General features: G+C 45.3%; 2 protein-coding genes across 5 annotated transcripts; one reads left to right on the forward strand and one right to left on the reverse strand.

The window, feature by feature from the left end:
- Positions 1–1,548: 1,548 nt before the first annotated feature.
- On the forward strand, positions 1,549–11,586 carry LOC109764431 (DNA damage-binding protein 1). Of its 2 annotated transcripts, none has more exons than XM_020323245.4 (19): positions 1,549–1,767; positions 2,315–2,363; positions 2,467–2,526; positions 2,623–2,714; positions 4,465–4,516; positions 4,712–4,774; positions 4,912–4,961; positions 5,513–5,588; positions 6,260–6,472; positions 6,574–6,680; positions 6,769–6,877; positions 7,266–7,466; positions 7,573–7,788; positions 8,023–8,133; positions 8,794–9,069; positions 9,159–9,433; positions 9,916–10,267; positions 10,404–10,688; positions 10,792–11,586. In XM_020323245.4, the coding sequence occupies exons 1-19, from the start codon at positions 1,664–1,666 to the stop codon at positions 11,371–11,373; spliced, it is 3,273 nt and encodes a 1,090-aa protein (XP_020178834.1). In that variant the 5' UTR covers positions 1,549–1,663; the 3' UTR covers positions 11,374–11,586. The 2 variants fall into 2 exon arrangements, with proteins under 2 accessions (XP_020178834.1, XP_073358993.1); XM_073502892.1 differs by having other exon boundaries at positions 1,566–1,767; positions 2,623–4,115; positions 4,241–4,516.
- A 90-nt stretch (positions 11,587–11,676) lies between these two features.
- On the reverse strand, positions 11,677–14,739 carry LOC109764432 (uncharacterized). Of its 3 annotated transcripts, none has more exons than XM_020323246.4 (4): positions 14,644–14,739; positions 14,327–14,527; positions 12,551–14,252; positions 11,677–12,444 (listed from the first exon to the last, which is right to left on the reverse strand). In XM_020323246.4, exons 2-4 carry the CDS (start codon positions 14,512–14,514, stop codon positions 11,884–11,886), a joined length of 2,451 nt encoding a protein of 816 aa, XP_020178835.1. In that variant the 5' UTR covers positions 14,515–14,527; positions 14,644–14,739; the 3' UTR covers positions 11,677–11,883. The 3 variants fall into 3 exon arrangements, with proteins under 3 accessions (XP_020178835.1, XP_073358997.1, XP_073358998.1); XM_073502896.1 differs by having other exon boundaries at positions 14,327–14,535; XM_073502897.1 differs by lacking the exon at positions 14,644–14,739 and having other exon boundaries at positions 14,332–14,462.
- Between the last annotated feature and the right edge of the window lie 4,138 nt (positions 14,740–18,877).

Raw genomic sequence — 18,877 nt, forward strand, 5'->3', positions numbered from 1 at the left:
TCTCGCTTTGCCCACTCCTCCTCCCACTTGTTTCTCGAAACTCTCTTCTAATCTTCTTGGGCGGTTCTTCTGTTGGGTCGGTTTGGTCCCTGATTTTTTCCTCGGTGGCTTGGACGGCGGTCTTGGTTATGAATAGGTTTCACTTGGGTTGCCCACTTAACTTCAACCAACAATGCATGACGGTGAAGTTTTTCTTCTCCAACTTCTTGAACACTGTACATGCACGGGATGGATACAAAAAACATTGTCAAGACCTATGCATACATATCCGGCTAGTGACCAACAACTATGCACATCTGGCTACAAAACTATGCATATCCGGGTAGTGAGATCAAGGATGAAGCACCACACTGACAAATAATGATCGGACAGAGTCTTTGAGGTGGGTAACTCTGTTTTTCTCAAGCTCCAACTGTATATCCAATCGGTTGTTGCTCCACGTGTGCATCACAAATTGATGTTCAAGTATTACAGGCCCTATAAAGTCATTGAGAGGGTTGGCACATAAGCTTATCGCCTAGCACTTCCTGAAGGCACTCGTATTCACCATGTACTACATGTGTCTCAATTGAAGCTTGCTCTTCGACCAAATTGCCAGGTACAATCTGAACTTCCTCCCGTTGATTCCCAATTTGTTGTGTCAGCGCGCGTCCTGCAACGCTCGCCTGCATCGTCGCGGTGAAGAAGCTATACCTCAAGGCCTCATCCACTGGTCGGATCAACCTGACACACTGGCGAACTGCGAATACCTCGAGGAGTTCAAGCAACGTTTCCTGCGAGCGCCAGCTTGGGGACAAGCTGGTTTCCAAGGAGAGGAGAGTGTTAGCACCGTGCCGTCTACTCCAGGCCCGCAAGGAGATTGACCATTCATAACCAAGGAAGGCCGGACCAGCAAGCGGGCCCATCATCCGTCGACACGATATGCTGAGAAGGATCGGTTGCTTAAGTGACTGGCTATAAGTAGCACAGTGTGTAATAGGATCGGCGGCGAATTGATACGCGGGTCAGCCGTCGCCTTGTAATCTTCCTACCTTCCTTTCCTCTTTTGCAAGACAAAACAGAGGGGTTGAGTCGAATTCGAAATGCCACCATAGTTGATTCTCCGACCCCCAGCCTAACCCTAACAGTGAATTGCTGTTGTTTCAGCTAGATTCATGTGGCCGGTAGGGTAGGCTGTGAAATAGGAGAAACAATACAGACACATGCGAATTTGTCCATGCTTGAACCGGTCCAAGAACTTACGTACTGTCACTACGAATTTGTCCATGCTTGAACCGCCTCTCCCGCACTCACCACTCCGCGCGTCGGAGGAAGAATGAACGCGGCGGAGGAGGCTCACGTCCGGCGTACGGATCCATCGATCCATCTCCATGCGAAAAGAAGAGAGAGAGAAAAAAAGGCCTCAGCACGGATGGACGTGGGCCCACAGGGAACGCGGCCGAGGGACAGGCCCATTGAGCGCGTGGCTCGGGCGGGCCGAAACGCGGCCCAGCTGACCGGCCCCCCGTGCGTCCAGACTCCAGAGCAGCACCGTGAAAAAGAGGGGGGAGAGGGGAGCCCAACCCAGCGCAGCGCATCTCCTGTCCCGTCTCTCTCTCCTACCACCGCTCCACAGAGCCCAGAACCCTCCTCCGGCGGCGGCGGCGGGCGGCGTAGGGCGGAGATGAGCACGTGGAACTACGTCGTGACGGCGCACAAGCCCACCAGCGTCAGCCACTCCTGCGTCGGCAACTTCACCGGCCCCCACCAGCTCAACCTCATCGTCGCGTAAGCCCCCCCTCCCCGAATCCCCTCCCGTCCCCTCCATTAGGTAGGGTTCACCTCCCGCCCGCCCGGCCCCGCGCGCCCCCGCTGCCCCGCGTTCGTGCTCGCGCGGCCTAGGGTTTTGCTCCCGGCCGGAGGCGCCCGCGCGCGCCCGATTTGTTCTGCCTCCAGGGGTGGTTCCTCTCCGGCTAGCCGTCCGTGAGGATCCGGGGCCATGGGTGACTGAGTGTACTGTACGGCCCTAGGGCGCGGCGCGGTGTTCTGTAGGTCTAGCCCGCCGGGCCGGAGCAAAATGGCGCCTTTAGGTAGGACGACGTGTCTGCGCCCGCACCACACGTAGGTACCCTGATGATAGACGGGGAATTTGTCGGAGCCGATACGTGTCTGAATGCGGCGAATCGATAATGCGTTCAGGAAACTACAGTATTTCATAAGCTGCAGACTTGTGGTTCACTAGCTAGATGTCATAGTTTTTCTCTTTAATTCTTATTATGCCGGATTCCCGCCAAATCGCACTGCTAAACGTGCCTGTTTCGCCGTCAACTTTCAGGAAATGCACCCGCATCGAGATCCACCTGCTCACGCCGCAGGGCCTTCAGGTAACCGACAGACGCCGTATCCGTCCCCCACCTCTCTGTTACTTTCTTCGCTTGCACGATAGTCTGCCTTTTCTGCAAGACCGTAACACTTGTTTTTTGCCAGCCTATGCTTGACGTGCCCATATACGGGAGGATCGCGACCATCGAGCTCTTCCGGCCTCACGTGAGTTAACGCCCCGTCCCTTCAAAGGCTGCTTTTTTCTTTGTGCGGTGCGATGTTTCTGTCGGAATGATTCCCTAACTGTTTTTCCCGTTTCAGAATGAGGCCCAGGACTTCCTCTTCATCGCAACGGAGAGGTACAAGTTCTGCGTCCTGCAGTGGGACGCAGAAAAATCAGAGCTTCTCACGAGGTATGGACTCTTTGTGCCCCTGGTTTTGCTTTGCAAGGCACGTGTGTAAATTGGCATGTGTCTGTGGGATAATATTGGTGTTTTAGAGCCATGAAATTGGATAGTCCAATGGTTCTGGTTGACTGTCACGCAGTCTTGTGTATCACGAGTCCCACACACTGTCATCAAGGTGATACCTTTTCATCCAGGCAGGCCAGGGAGGTTGCCATGGTTGATTACCTATTTACCGTACTTAGCGAGCATTCTTCTTTATGGCGCTAGCTGCTAGGCAGGGTGGCTGTAATGGCTGTCTTGTAATATCTTTGGGTAATTAATACCAGCCAGCTCTGGGTCCTTCGGGACTCTTCCTTTGTTCAAAAAGGAAAAACCGTAACAAGGGAAGGGAAAATAATTTTGACTTTATTTTGGGTATAGAAGGCTGCTCTCTGCTTAACTGTGTAGAAGGCTGCAATCTAGGCAAGGGGAAATAATTTTGACTTAGGTCGCACTCGCACCTCATGTATTCTCCCTATTGCTCTTACCTACAAAGGTATGGTTTTTTGTTCAAACATAGGAAGGGTCCTGAAGGACCATACAAGGACCCGAAATAGTCTTCTGTACAGTGCTAGCAGTTGACTGGGTTGGCTAGGCAGGTGTGTCGGGTGTGTCTAATTTGAGTAGGCGGTGGCCTGTTTAAAATTGTGGCAGAGACACAGATTGCGAGGGAGGGAAAGCTAACTTTAGTTGCTGCTCGCTGTCGCCGTCAGCAGGTCTGTTGCCAGCATGTCAGGTGATGATAGGTGGCATGGGCGTATGTTGGGCGAGGTTACCTTTATTTACTTTCCTGTGCCTTTCTGGTTCAAATGGGCACCTTGATATTCATACGATCCAGAAAAGGATCGGGTTCCCCCATCAAGGGATAGCGGAACAAAAACAAAAGAAAGCATCTTGGTGCAAAGCAAAAACTAAAATAAGGTTCACAAATCGCTGCCGCGTATATCCGCTAACTGAAAAAAATTTAAAGAACAACCCTGAGAGCACATTGCAAGTTATATCCTAGGCCGGTTACATGGAAGAAATAGCCGCCAAAGCCCAGAAAAGCTTCCATTGCATCGTTCATATTTCAATCTTCCTCCATAACCTCTCCTGCTTCCGATTCATCTGTGTCATCGTCTGCAGCAGTCCTTGCTTCGATCCTCATTGTCTTCATCTTCCAAAAGTAAGCCTCCCCCCTTTCTGCTAGCTTTTTGACAGTGCAGCTTGTATCATTGCAAATTGCAAACAAATCAGGGTATTGATCTTTCAAGGGTTTATCAACACACCAGGTATCACCCCAGAAGTTTGTTTGCTGGCCATTACCAATCATCATAATTCTTCCTTTAGTATACAACTGTTTGATCTTCAGCAAATCAGCTCAGCAAGGTGAACTATTGATAGAGCCATTTACCAGACTGACACCATTCTTTACTTTCCAGATTCCACCTATCATATTTTGGAAATATTATATTTTCTTCTAACTATATCCTGCCACATACCTTCCTTTCCAGATTCCACCACCATTTACACAGCAGGCTGACATTAAGTTTTTCCAGATTGTGTATACCAAGCCCCCCTTTCTTCTTAGGTCTACAAATCACAGGCCATGCACCTGATGATCTTGTGCCCGCATAGCGTTTTGTTAAAAACAGGGTGCACATTATCACTGCATGTTACTTTCTGAGAGTTATTAGCATGCTTTCATACGGGAGTATAATTTGTTTGGATTATGTAGATCCATGGGAGATGTTTCTGATCGCATTGGCCGCCCTACGGACAATGGACAGGTACTGTACTCAGAGCTTCAAGTTTCAACTCTACTTCTGGTTTGCGAAATGATATTAATTTAGTCCTTATTTGAACTTCCCATTTACTGTATCATTTTATAGCATTCCGTATGTACTAAAGAGAATGATGCACTCTGTCTCTTAATTTAAGATGGAGCGATAATGCTACTGGTGGCCTTTTTATTTATAATGCAGATTGGGATCATCGACCCTGACTGTAGACTTATTGGCCTTCACCTCTATGATGGATTGTTTAAGGTAAGCCCAGTCTGCTACTTATATTTTCATGAATTTCGCTCATTCATTCTTGGAGTCAAGCTTCACATTCATATTGCCAAGAGAGTTTTGCATGTTGCTCCTATTTCCTATCCTTTAATGAAATCCTTGTGTGGCAGGTTATACCATTCGACAACAAAGGACAGCTGAAGGAAGCTTTCAATATCAGGTACCAGTATGGCATGAATAACTGAATGACATTGCAGATTAAACCATTCATTTAGTGATATAGTCCAGAATTTTATGTGGTACACTGTAGTCTGCAACTAGATTATTGAGGTGCATGGCCATGCTTTTGCCCGGTAACTCCATGAGTTTGAATTTTTTATGAGATCTTGTGTCTTTTGTCAGAGGCAAGCATAATGTACAAATATCATGCTTTGTTCCGATTTCTCAGTGTTACATTTCTGTTGCTTGATCTGCTATTGGTTTAGAAAAATGCGTAAATGATCTCGGTTCTGTTATTACTTTGTCTTTACAATGCTTGTTGGTCAAGATAAAACATAAAGTTTCTCGAGCAGCATAGAAAGTCGTACCGATATTTGCATGCTTATTTCTGTCCTAAAGTAGCTAGTAGATGGATAGCACAGTTGTTAAAAGTTCATGATAGAGTTAATGCTTCATTAATGATGTTCTTTGTTAAGCCATTTGATCTGATTAACCTAGATCTGTTTACATCACTCTGCCCTATATTTAGCTTCTTTTTTCTTGTTATGTCAGACTAGAAGAGCTTCAAGTGTTGGACATCAAGTTCCTGTATGGCTGTGTCAGACCTACGATAGTTGTCCTCTACCAGGTTTGCTCAAACTTCTGCAATCTCTACATTTCTACTATTAAAATCAAAATCAAGCAGGACAGAGTATTGAACTACATAAATTGATAGGGTTTGCCCTTTTACTCAAGTGGAAAAAATACGGTGTATTGGTTTATGCATTTAATCCATGTTTTTTTACCCTTTAAAGTGTAATCTGTTCACAACCTGCAGTGCTTTTCACTGCTTATACATGGTATACCATATGTTACTGGTGAATGTTTTGTAGCTTTGAGTTTCTAGATTAGTTGATAATGTTATCCAGTGATTTTTTTTATGTCCATATTATTTTGTTTTTGTTTTGACATGTCAATGCAATTCAATACTACTGAGATGATTACTTGTTTCTTTTTTGAAATAAAACAAAACTGAATTGCTCTTCATTGTTCCATTCCTCGCTGTAAAACTAAGTTACCCCTATAGAAACTCTTGGACTGGTTTTTTACTTTTAACATCACAAGCTGTGCCATTTATCTACTGAAATAATCTAACTATCATCTTTTGGGCACTGACTGAACAAACCTTCTCTTTATTGCTGTTGTGCCCAATCTTTTTACTTAAGTTTTGTACCTTTGTAATTCTGTTACGAATAATTTGACCACTAGCGTAATAGTAACAGATCTTGATGACTTATATTTTCTGTACTTACATGTCAGGATAACAAAGATGCCAGGCATGTTAAGACATATGAAGTAGCACTGAAGGAGAAAGACTTCGTTGAGGGTCCTTGGTCACAGAACAATTTAGACAATGGAGCTGGTCTTTTAATACCTGTACCAGCTCCACTCGGCGGTGTCATAATTATTGGCGAGGAGACAATAGTTTACTGCAATGCTAATTCTACATTTAAAGCTATACCAATCAAACAGGTAATACTTACATCTCTTCATTTTTCTTGTATTCTAGTCACCAGTTACATGGTCTGTACAGTGATGTAATTATTTACCCTTGATCTTCTATTTCTTGCCAGTCCATCACAAGAGCTTACGGAAGGGTTGACCCAGATGGCTCTCGCTATTTACTTGGTGATAATGCAGGCATTTTGCATTTACTTGTCCTTACCCAGGAACGAGAAAGGTACTAGCCTGTGCACTAATTTTGGAACTGAAATAATCTTTGACTTACCACTTACAAATTCTCTTTTCATGTGTTGGTTACTTTTTAGGGTAACTGGTTTGAAAATTGAGCATTTGGGAGAGACTTCAGTTGCATCATCAATATCGTATCTTGATAATGGTGTTGTCTATGTTGGTTCTCGATTTGGTGATTCACAGGTGGGTCAGTAGCAAGTTACGAGCTACCACTACTCTCGCTTCTTACTCCATGCTAGAGAAACAACTTGTGTCTACTTTGGTGCCATGCAGCAATTGAATATACATGCTATTCTTTAACTGCTCCTTGTTAGATGAAAAATCTTGCATCTCCATTGGTAACTCGTACTAGTGCTTATGTCGAATTGTTTGAAGCTACTCTCCCACCCTCAACCCCCTAAAAGTAAAAGTAAAGCAGTAACAACTAACAGGGCAGTGCACCCACAGAATTGTATGCCTGCATGTGCAATAAAATGTCTGCACTTACTGTACTGGCAACAAAGTTTCAGTCATCCGTTGTGTAGTTCTTCAGAATTGAAATTTGCACTAAATGATTTGTTGGTCTTGACAGCTGGTAAAGCTGAATCTCCAACCTGATGCAACTGGTTCATTCGTCGAAATCCTTGAACGGTATGTGAATCTTGGACCCATTGTGGACTTCTGCGTGGTTGACCTTGATAGGCAAGGGCAAGGTCAGGTGGTCACTTGTTCAGGAGCATTCAAAGACGGTTCCATTCGAGTGGTTCGTAACGGTATAGGGATTAATGAGCAGGTATTGAATTGTGCATAATCAATTTTTTGCAAGGAAATTAACAGTACTTTGACATGTCATATAATTTACTCTAGAAAGCTGATCTGTATATCTTCTCCGCAAGTAGGCTTCAGTAGAGCTGCAAGGCATCAAGGGATTGTGGTCACTGAAGTCTTCCTTCAGTGATCTGTATGACATGTATCTGGTGGTGAGCTTTATAAGTGAGACTCGGTTCTTGGCTATGAACATGGAAGATGAATTAGAAGAAATTGAGATAGAAGGGTTTGATGCACAAATCCAGACTTTGTTCTGCCAAAATGCCATCAATGATATGCTTATACAGGTGCCTTTTCTATTGAATTATTTAGTTTATTTGCCTTCCTTGACAAACCACAACTATATTATTGTGTGTCCCAGTAAAAAATCTGGGAGCTAGGGAAGTTAATGAAACAGTAGATGGAAATGGATTAATCCTACTAATGAATGAAAAAGTATTGTCGATGATTTCAATATTTTGTGGTCATGTTGTATGTGCCTGGTTTCCTTTTAGCATCTTATGAGCTATTCTCGATGGCAGGTTACTGCTAATTCTGTCCGGTTAGTCAGTTGCACTTCTCGGGAGCTAGTGGATCAGTGGAATGCACCGGAAGGATTTTCAGTCAATGTTGCATCAGCTAATGCCAGTCAGGTGGGTATATCTTCATGCGACCCCTCCTTTCTCTTTGGGCATATTGCCAATGATGACCAGCTTATTAAACATGCGTGTGACAGAAAATATGACTTTGGGGTATTCATGTTTTAATTCTTTGTCAATACACATAATCATAGTCAACAAAGACAAATTGACCAAACTACACCGAGAAGTATTCTTTTTTTGCGGAAAGGAGAGGTTTAGAGATATGAATCATAAGCAAGAGAAGGGAGGGGAACTAATCACTTATTGTTGATAAACCGGTCCACTTTCATCACTGGCGCTTCTTGTGTATGCCTTTCAGTTTTTTCTTCCTTTTGTATTGTTAACTTTGTTTCTTGACTACCAAAGTCAAAATCTTTGTATTATTTTATTTTTACCTACAAAATAATGCTCTGGAGTGTCATTTAGGCCTCTTGTGGCTGGACTTCAGAGACACTTGTTGACATCTTTGTATTATTTTATTTTTACCTACAAAATAATGCTCTGGAGTGTCATTTAGGCCTCCTGTGGCTGGACTTGAGAGACGCTTGTTGATTAGTAGGTAGATATATATGCCAGCATGCTCTGTGCTTGACAATGCTAAATGCATGATTTGAATTCACATTAATATTAGCTTTCTGCTGTAACTCGAAATAATACATTTTGTGTTTGCAGGTCCTGTTGGCGACCGGTGGTGGCCATCTTGTTTACCTAGAGATTAGGGATGCTAAGCTGGTTGAAGTGAAACATGCGCAGCTAGAGCATGAGATATCTTGTGTCGATTTGAACCCAGTAGGGGAGAATCCACAGTATAGCTCTCTGGCTGCTATTGGGATGTGGACTGATATAAGTGTTAGCATATTTTCACTTCCTGACCTTGAATTAATCAGGAAGGAAAATTTAGGTGGAGAAATTGTTCCTCGGTCAGTTCTGATGTGCACCTTGGAAGGGGTATGTTGCTGATCTCATGTTTCATCATAAAAAGATAAAGCTAATTTAAGTTACCAATGTTGTTGACCTCGGTTAATTTACCTTTTCAGATTTCATATTTGCTTTGTGCACTTGGAGATGGTCACCTTTTCAGTTTTCTGCTGAATGCAAGCACAGGTGAACTAACCGATAGAAAGAAGGTTTCTCTTGGTACCCAGCCAATCAGCCTTCGTACATTCTCATCAAAGGGCACAACCCATGTGTTTGCTTCGTCTGATAGACCAACTGTTATCTATAGTAGCAATAAGAAGCTGCTGTACAGCAATGTTAATCTGAAGGAAGTTAATCATATGTGTCCTTTCAATACAGCTGCTTTTCCTGACAGGTATCTCTCTTTCTCTCTGGGAATGGCTGTTTTTTTTTGTTTGGTACTTCCATATTTAGCTCTTAATGCTTGTATGCTGGCAGAATCAATATATTTGAAATTTTGAATCAACTTTGATTACAATATGATGAAACCTGACATTCTGTGCTGAAAACAATAGTGCTAATAATTCCCTTTCATTTTCTCATACAATATGTTCTTCTTTTGACTTGTTTATGCTTATCCATTGTTCTTGATGCATACAAGCCAATGTTATGATTATCATTCGACATTTTAGTTTATTATATATTACACTGTACAAAATTATATGGTGTAAAACAAATGGCTGCTAATGCTAACCTGTTCTACTTGATGCTATGGCTTTTCACATGTTCCCTTGTGTTCCATTCCATTAATTTCCTGGCAGCACTTACTTTGAAACAATGTTATGATTGTCTTAAACCTGCTGTTAAGTTGGTTTCTTTTGTGTATATCATTCACAGCCTTGCAATTGCTAAAGAAGGTGAACTTTCAATTGGAACTATTGATGACATCCAGAAGCTTCATATCCGCACGATTCCGTTGAATGAACAAGCACGGCGCATTTGCCATCAGGAACAGTCCAGGACACTGGCGTTCTGCAGTTTCAAGTACACCCAGAATAGCATGGAGGAGAGCGAGGCGCATTTCATTCGTCTGATGGATCATCAAACTTTTGAGTTTCTGTCCACACATCCTCTCGACCAATATGAATGCGGTTGCTCCATGATTAGCTGCTCGTTCTCGGATGATAATAACTTCTATTACTGTGTGGGAACAGCATATGTTTTACCTGAGGAGAATGAACCGACAAAGGTAATAATTAGAAGAGCTTGGTGTTTCCTTATTGCTGTGTTCTTCTCTTTTGTACCTCCATTAACTTTGGTGATAATAATTTCTTTGTTAGTTTTCCCTGCACATAGTGCTTACGTGACTATGCATCTTGGTGTAGGGCCGGATCCTTGTATTTGCAGTTGAGGATGGAAGGTTGCAATTAATCGTAGAGAAAGAAACGAAAGGAGCTGTCTATTCTCTAAATGCATTCAATGGGAAATTGTTGGCAGCTATCAACCAGAAGATTCAGTTATACAAGTGGATGACAAGGGAGGACGGTTCGCATGAGCTGCAATCTGAATGTGGCCATCATGGGCACATACTTGCCCTGTATACCCAAACCCGTGGTGATTTCATTGTAGTCGGAGACCTGATGAAGTCGATATCTTTGCTTGTGTACAAGGTAAGCATTGGCTGTTTGACATCTGCTGCACATAACACTGGTTCCATTTGTATATCAGTCTCTTCGTCAGGCCAATGACCAATGTTCTCTTTTTCTTGAGCAGCATGAGGAGAGTGCGATTGAAGAGCTCGCTCGGGACTACAACGCGAACTGGATGACTGCAGTTGAGATGATTGACGATGACATCTACGTCGGTGCAGAGAACAGCTACAACCTCTTCACTGTGCGCAAGAATAGCGACGCGGCCACAGACGAGGAGAGGGGTAGGCTGGAGGTGGTCGGGGAGTACCACCTCGGAGAGTTTGTCAACAGATTCCGGCACGGCTCGCTGGTGATGCGCCTCCCTGACTCGGAGATGGGCCAGATCCCCACGGTCATCTTTGGCACCATCAATGGGGTCATCGGCATCATCGCCTCCCTGCCCCACGACCACTATGTGTTCCTGGAGAAGCTCCAGACAACCCTGGTCAAGTTCATCAAGGGTGTGGGCAGCCTGAGCCACGAGCAGTGGCGGTCATTCCACAACGACAAGAAGACGTCAGAGGCCCGCAACTTCCTGGACGGTGACCTCATCGAGTCGTTCCTTGACCTCAACAGGTCCAAGATGGAGGAGGTGGCCAAGGCGATGGCGGTCCCCGTGGAGGAGTTGTCCAAGCGGGTGGAGGAGCTGATGAGACTGCACTAGGTGGTAGCGCCGGGCCGTGTATATCCTGTTTTATTTGTTTGTTTTCGCTGTGTTGTAAACCGTTGGCGGCTCGAGAATGGTCCTCTGCAAGTGTTTGTAGCAACATCCCTCTTCTGTTTTTGACTTTGATAAGAGTGTAACTTTGTCTGTGCTGATGTAGAATTTTAGTGGTGAATCTCTCTGTCGAAATGGTATCAAGAAAGTTTGGCATAATTATTAGGTGGACGTAAACGGTGATAGCCATCTGGGAATGCAAAGCTTTAAACTTAGATGTTTCTGAGTAAGATACACTGACACAGAACAGCACAGAACATTTTGTCTCGCTGATCACAAGCATAAATACGAATAGTACTTGCACATCATTTTCTCATGACAAGGACAATGACAACTTTTTTGGCAATGCATATATAATCTTCAAACACCAGTGAATAAAATTGACAATGTATATCTTCATACGTTACACAACCAACCCAGTGAATGAATAAAAAGCATCTAAACCTTGATGGCAAATCAGCCACTCAAAGATGTAGATGGTGCCATGGCATGCAATTCTTTGGCTTCTCTCACGAGGGACACGAGGGTACGCCTGTCAAGCTTTGATCTGGCTTCGGAGCTGCTGGCGGAAGAGCAAACCACGGAGTAGTCGAGATCCAGCATGTTCTCAGAAGCACTAGAGAGTGCCTCTATCAAGCTCCCAAAGTGTTCTTGTTTGAAGAACCCGCCACTGTAGTATTTCAGCATTGATATGACCATATTACCGGCAGCCTTGCACACTGACAGGTTTTCGACGGTGGGGCCACTTCTTTTCACTACCATGTCCCTGAGATTGTTTAGAAAGCTAGATGCATCCAGCTGAGGAGGCAAATCAACGACCAACGGCGTGTTGTAGACCGTCCCGCAAAGGCATAACAATGATGAAAGCAAGTTCGATGACATAGTTGAGAGTGTGTCTACTTGGAATCCCTGGGCATCCTTGTCCGGCTCATTGTTTTCTTGTGTGCCATCACATTGGCTCTCTATGTCTTCTCCATTATGTGTTCCGTCTCCACAAGAAAGTATTTTTCCAATCACCTGCGACGAGAATAAACTAGCACTCTTAATTAGACTAAAAATAGGCCCTAAATCAAGTGTATTTGAAGTAATTAATATTCATCATTTGATGACAAGGACTAATTACCTTGAGGATTGCTTTCTTAAGTTTGTGAAGGTATTCATCATCCTTGGTGTAATGGGTACATAGACGCTCAAGGATTTCAGCTGATGCTTGTCTGCACGTCTCGTTTTCTTCATGTAAAAGCACTTGAGTGAGACTATCAACAACATCACCACTTGTTTGTATGATAGTTGTGGCATCACTAATTCCGCCAAGGGAACATATATTTGACAGCGCTTCTCCCGCGTATCCTCTGATGGAGCTGCTATACTCATTATCCCGAGTGAAGATGTTGACTAGCATCCCAACAAAGTCTTCTCCGCAACAACTATTTTCATTTTTGAGAAGATGAAAACCAGCTGATCTGTTGATTCCGTTGGTATCCATGTATAGTCGTGCGAGAATCCAAATGGCTCTTTGCCGCAACTCTTCTTTGCAATTTTTACAGCTAAGAATCCTTAGTAGTGTGCCGATTGTTTCTGCGCAACTTGAGATTTCACGGCGTAGCTTGGCCCCAGTTTCTCCTTGAGCACCGCTTAAATGGCTCATCACCTCCATCGATCGGCCTACTACTTCGCACCATGTACCATGATCATCGGCGGTGTGGTCGAGTAGGTCGCAAGTGACAGGTGCCATGATCTTGCAGACCAGATCTCGGGTGTCGCTCATGATTCTGCAATTGTTTTCGTCTGCGGCAAGGTTCCGGAGGATAGACAGGCCTTGTAGCAACAACTCCTTGTAGGCCTTCCCAAGTTCGCCGGCTGGTGAGGGCCGCCGACGAGTAACCTGCAGTTTCAGATGCTGCTCGTATCCATCCCTTGATCTGGGATATGGCTCGGCTATACTATATTGTTCAAACGTCCCGATCAAGGAAGATATGTGTTGAATACTCCGAGGAAACTGCTCCAAATTAATGTAGAATGCAAGTCGCTCCACTATCATCGCGGCTTGAATTCTACCCTTTCTGTCATGTAGGCCTCTTGAATCTAGCATCTCTAGCAGTTTCGGCAGTACATGCCGAGAGGATGATGTAGACAAGACAAGATGTTTTATCAGCATGCGCTGCCCATGGACATTGGACCAATCATTCTTTCTCTCCACCATGCATATGGCTGCGTATAGGATCTTTACCCCGGAAATGCAGTCAACAGGTGAATTGGAACCAATCTTGTCTACAGCATGTGTGACGAGGTTCCTTCCTTGGGTAAATGTCGGGTCCTTCTCACATCCTCTCCTTGTTTTACGCAAGTAGTTGTAAAGTACTGCTTGAACTTCCGAGTCTTCAGTGGCCATCGAGTCTTCAGTGACCAGAGTCTTAGAAAACTTCTTCTCCGTGAGAGTCAACAGAAACCTGTAGCAGAAGAGCACGCCTTGGAGCAGAGCAAGGTAGTACAAGATCTGCAATGCTGGTGCTAGGTTTGATGCTTTTTCATCTGAGTTGCCCCCGTGATCGTGCTCTATCAGACGCCACCATGAGATCACTCCGGACATGAATATCCCAAGCACATATATAATTGCGAGAGGGCTCAATATTATGGCCAACACCATTACTTGAACCAACACTAAAAGAATTACCGAGAAGAAGAGAAGAAAAGACAACAAATCTTGGGCGCAACTCTTGCTCGGCGCGTCATCGGGTACAATGCCAAATGAAATGGCCGCCAAGAACCCGAGGAGCGCATCCTCCATATAGCCTAGTTTCTCATTCAGAGTAACATCAAAAATCCTGTTGTGCATCTTTTTGAGTCAGATATGTACATATAAGTGGCAGGACGAAATAAATAAGAGAGGAGTAGTAACCCAGCTGTTTGTACAAGGGTGATGAACGCCGCACACCAAAAGTCCTCCTTATGTAGCTCAGACACGAAACCACCAAGAAGTACAACAGTGGTCCAAGTAAGCACCAGGAAACCCAAGCCACTGATGGCCATGGACAGATAACCCACCCACACGGCGTAGCCATTGATAAGATATTCCTGGTCTCCCATGAATTCCACCCCCCTGAGAGTCTGTCGATCAGGTCAATCCGACGGGCTTTCAGGCGAAGAAGGTGCTAGTACGAGAAAAACAGAACAAGAAGATGATGAGATCATATGCAGTCAAGCGATTGATCTCACCTGCAAGAAGTGAAGCCGCCCTCGGTCTGACTGCTAGCTTCTCGTGAAAGGAGAGGAGATGAGTGAGCAAGGGGATATGCTTATATTTAATTTTGTGTGAAACAAAAGAAGAGGATTGATTTTATATGGACAACCTCTCGTTTCAGCTGGCTGATGGCTACTCCTAGCGCTCGGTGGCCACGTGATCCCGCTCCCATCGGACGGCTTTCCAACGTTTTATCTGCTAGTTTCATTGACTATCCTTCTTCCACTACGTTTGGTCGTTGTGTTGAAATATATTGTCTGCTTCTCTCTAACAGTTCAAACTTTTGGAGCAATTAGTTGGTGCATGAATTTAATATAGTATCAGAGCCAAAAAGTATTGAGTTCGAGACCCTACCAACACAGTATTAAAAAGGATTCTGCAACTTACACTGATCCCACGTATAAGAACTAAATAAGACTAGACGCGAGGGAAAGTGTTGGAATATATTGTTTGCCTCTCTCCATCAGTTTGGACTCGTAACCAGGGTCAGCGGGCACCCACCATGACCGGACCTAGTTGTACAAAAACAATAGAATGCAACACACTTTGATTAATCGTATACCGTATAAGAGGCCGTATAAGAGGCGGCAATATCTCAACCGTATCCTCAATACAAGAAAGGGACCGGGAGATATGGCGTGCTAGGAAACAATATGAACAAATTCTAACATGCCTAATGTACACGCAATACATATATTTAAGCCCCCTCCCCCACCCACCCGCAGTCGAAGCGTCGAGTCTGGTGATGCAAATATTGGACCGAAAATCCTCAAAGGTGGACGTCAGCAAGCCTTTTGTCATCATATCCGTGAATTGTTGCGTCGTGGGAACATGAAGAACTCGAACCGTTCAAAGGGCCAGCTGTACACGAACTAAATGAGTATCCAGCTCGATGTGCTTGGTGCGGCGATGATGGACTAGATTAGCGGACTGCAGAGACATTATCGCAATAACCAACGGTGGCTTTGTGAACGGGATGACAAAGCCCATGAAGAAGCTATCGAAGCTACATGCACTCAACGACGGCGCATGCCACGCCACGACACTCCACCTCAACGTTGGATCATGAAACCGTTGGCTTTCACTTGGACGACCATAAAATAAGCGATGGTCCAAGAAACACACAATATCCAGACTTAGCGCGGCGAGTGTCCAGATAACCATCCCAATCAGCATCCAGGTAAGCGATGGTGTCGGTGAAGGACGACGCCTGCAAGGTGATGCCAAGATCCATGTGTCCATGGATGTACCGAAGAATCCTCTTCACCATGGACCAATGAACATCACAAGGAGCATGCATGTGAAGGCATACCTGTTGAATAGCATACTGCCACCCGGGACGAGTGAGCGGCAAGTACTGCAAGCACCAACGATGGACCAATAGAAGGAGGCACTCGGGATAGGAGATCCATCGGTAGCGGAGAGCTTGGCATTCGTATCCACGGACGTAGCCGCGGGCTTGCAATTAAGCATCCCAGCGGGGTCAAGTAGCTCATAGGCGTACTTTCGCTGGTGGAAGAAGAAGTTGTCAGCACGCCATACCACCTTTACGCCGAGGAATTAGTGGAGCGTCCCCAATTCCTTCACGACGAACTCGGCGCGAAGGTGCTCAGTAAGCCGTCGTAGGAGGTCGGTGGTGCATGCTGTCAGGATGATGTTGTCGACATAAAGGAGCATGTAGGCAGTGGCAGCGCTCTGTTTGTATACAAATAACGAGGCATCCGAGCGAATTGAGCAAAACCTGAGCTAATGAAGAAAGGTCATGATGCGTTGGTACCAGGCACGTATGCCTGCTTGAGCCCATACAAAGAGCGCGAGAGCAACCAAACGTGGTCGGGATGCACGTCATTGACAAAGCCGATGGGCTGCTAGCAATATACCTGTTCATCAAGGTGGATATTTATAGTTTCTAGAGGAATGTATACTTTTCCAAGTCAAATCTCTTCTGATGGATCAAATCTCCCCTGAACTCTAATAGTACCGATTAGAGGACCACCTCAACTCTTCGAAACTGTATCAATCTGTCCCCTGAGTGGTTTTGCTCTGAATTGTAGGCAGTTTTGATATGATTTTCTCTCACCTTACCTGCCATGTCAGATAGAGTTTTTTTTTTCCGAATGATAAGTGCCACATGTCAGGTTTCAAGTGTGTGGCACCCTGGCGCTGACGTTTTTCGATAGAAATTCCAGTCACATAAGGATGGCAAATTCTGGTGATACACGACAAGTTTTTGTCAAAAATAAACCGAAGCACGAATTTGCCATGCTTATCAACTAAAGTTGTCATCCTCGCGTAACTAAACTTGTCATCGCAAACGTTCGAAGTTGCCATATGCTGGTTCGGCAGTTATATCAGGGTCCTTCTTTGACTATCGCCGTCTCTCTTTTACTCTACCAGCGATGGCGACAATCGATCATGCCTGCCCGGCAAAGGCATAATGACGGGGGTGACGACGGCATCACACACAACGATGGTAATAAATAAATTGAAGCACGAAAGTTGTCATGCTTACCAACTAAAGTTGTCATCCCCGAGTAACTAAACTTGTCATAAAAAACGTTCGAAGTTGTCATAAAAAACGCTCGGCTGTTATATCGGGGTCCCTTCTTTTGGGCTCGTCGTCTCTCTTTTACTCTACCGGCGTGCCGGCAATGGTGTAACGACGGGGGGTGACGACGTCATCACACACAAGGATGGTAATGAGAAGCCCTCCCGGACGGCCTGCGGCGCGGCGCTCCTTCCTCGGGCGGAGCACTACCTCAGGCGTTGTGCCGATCGTCGCACCGTGTCTACCGTGCGTGCAATGCCATGGTGTGTTGCGCGTACACTGCCATGCACCTGCTCAGCAGGCTCCCCGGCCTGCATGCTGGCCTAGCCGTGCCCTCGATCCGCTTCTCGGAACTGGACGCTGCATCACGTCAAGCCAATCGCGGTGTGCCGTGCTACCTGACCTTGCCGCTCAGGTCGCTGTCCTGTCCTTCTGTCCATGCTACCAGTTGCCTGCTAGCTGCGTGCACCGCCGTGGGCCGCTATCCGCCGTGAGCCTTTGGATCTCTGAAGAATAGAATTAGCAGCACAACCGTTCGATGAACGCGGCGTGGTTCGCACCGTGCCATATCCCAAGTGAACAAGATCTGCATGTGAGTATGGGAATTGGGACGGTGCAGTTTGAAACAACATGGATGGCTTCCCTGCTTCTTTGATCATGAAACCTGAACCGGCATGACAAATGCGAAACGAGAGAGAAAACAAGGAGCAACCTGTAAACAACAGAACGTGAAGAAAATCCAGATGCTCTTACGAGTTGAAAGTCGACAAGTCTCGATTAAAAATTGGTCTGTATCAGCTTGGCAGAGAGCAGCGCATCGAGTGATTAAAGTACCCAAACAGACAAGCCAGCAGTACATCATAATTAAACTCCTCATGTATTAGAACGAACAAACTTGAATGGTTCTTGAATCTTCTCACGGAAGCTAGACATGAGTGGGCTGAGTGGGAGCTTCATCTCGCTTCAAAAGGAAGAAACTTAAGTAGCTCTTGAATGAATGGGCGGTAGCAAGAATAAGATTTAGCCAGAAGGAGAGTTTCATCTCGTCGAAGGAGGAAGACGGCAAGGCAAAATGCAGTGCTCATTGACCGTCTTTGTTTGAATGGAAGCAGCCCTCGTATTTGGTCTTTCTTCCTCAGCTCCACCTCTTCTCCGGCGGCCGAGCGACCTCACTATCACGGCCGAATCTGCAAGAAACTGCAACCCCTTGAGGACGTTCTACCCACCAACGGACTACCATCGTCGATCTCCGTTGATTCCCGCAGACTTCCGGTCCCGCCGGCCACCCCTTCACCACCCGTGAGCATCGTCGCTACCCTCCGGCCATCTTTTTGACAAGTCAGCACGATCTAACCCAAAACCGCCTATGATTCGGTGCAAAACCATACGGGGCGGATTGATATGGTTTTGAAAAGTTGGGGGTTGATTTAACCGGTTTTAGAGTTCAGGAGAGGAACTTGACCCATGAGAGTTTGAATAGCATAAAACTACCACTTTTCTCGTTAGGTTCCAAAAACATATGAGAAATTTGTTTGTCACTAAAATTCTGCGTCGGCTGTTTCAAAAAACCCAAATTGCCGAATGATTTTCAATTGATCGTGATTAAACACTACTCCTCAACAACCTGTTTGTTTGACCGTTAACTGACATGCAGGGATCAT

This window comes from Aegilops tauschii, chromosome 1 (assembly GCF_002575655.3).
Source record: "Aegilops tauschii subsp. strangulata cultivar AL8/78 chromosome 1, Aet v6.0, whole genome shotgun sequence".
NCBI lineage: Eukaryota > Viridiplantae > Streptophyta > Magnoliopsida > Poales > Poaceae > Aegilops > Aegilops tauschii.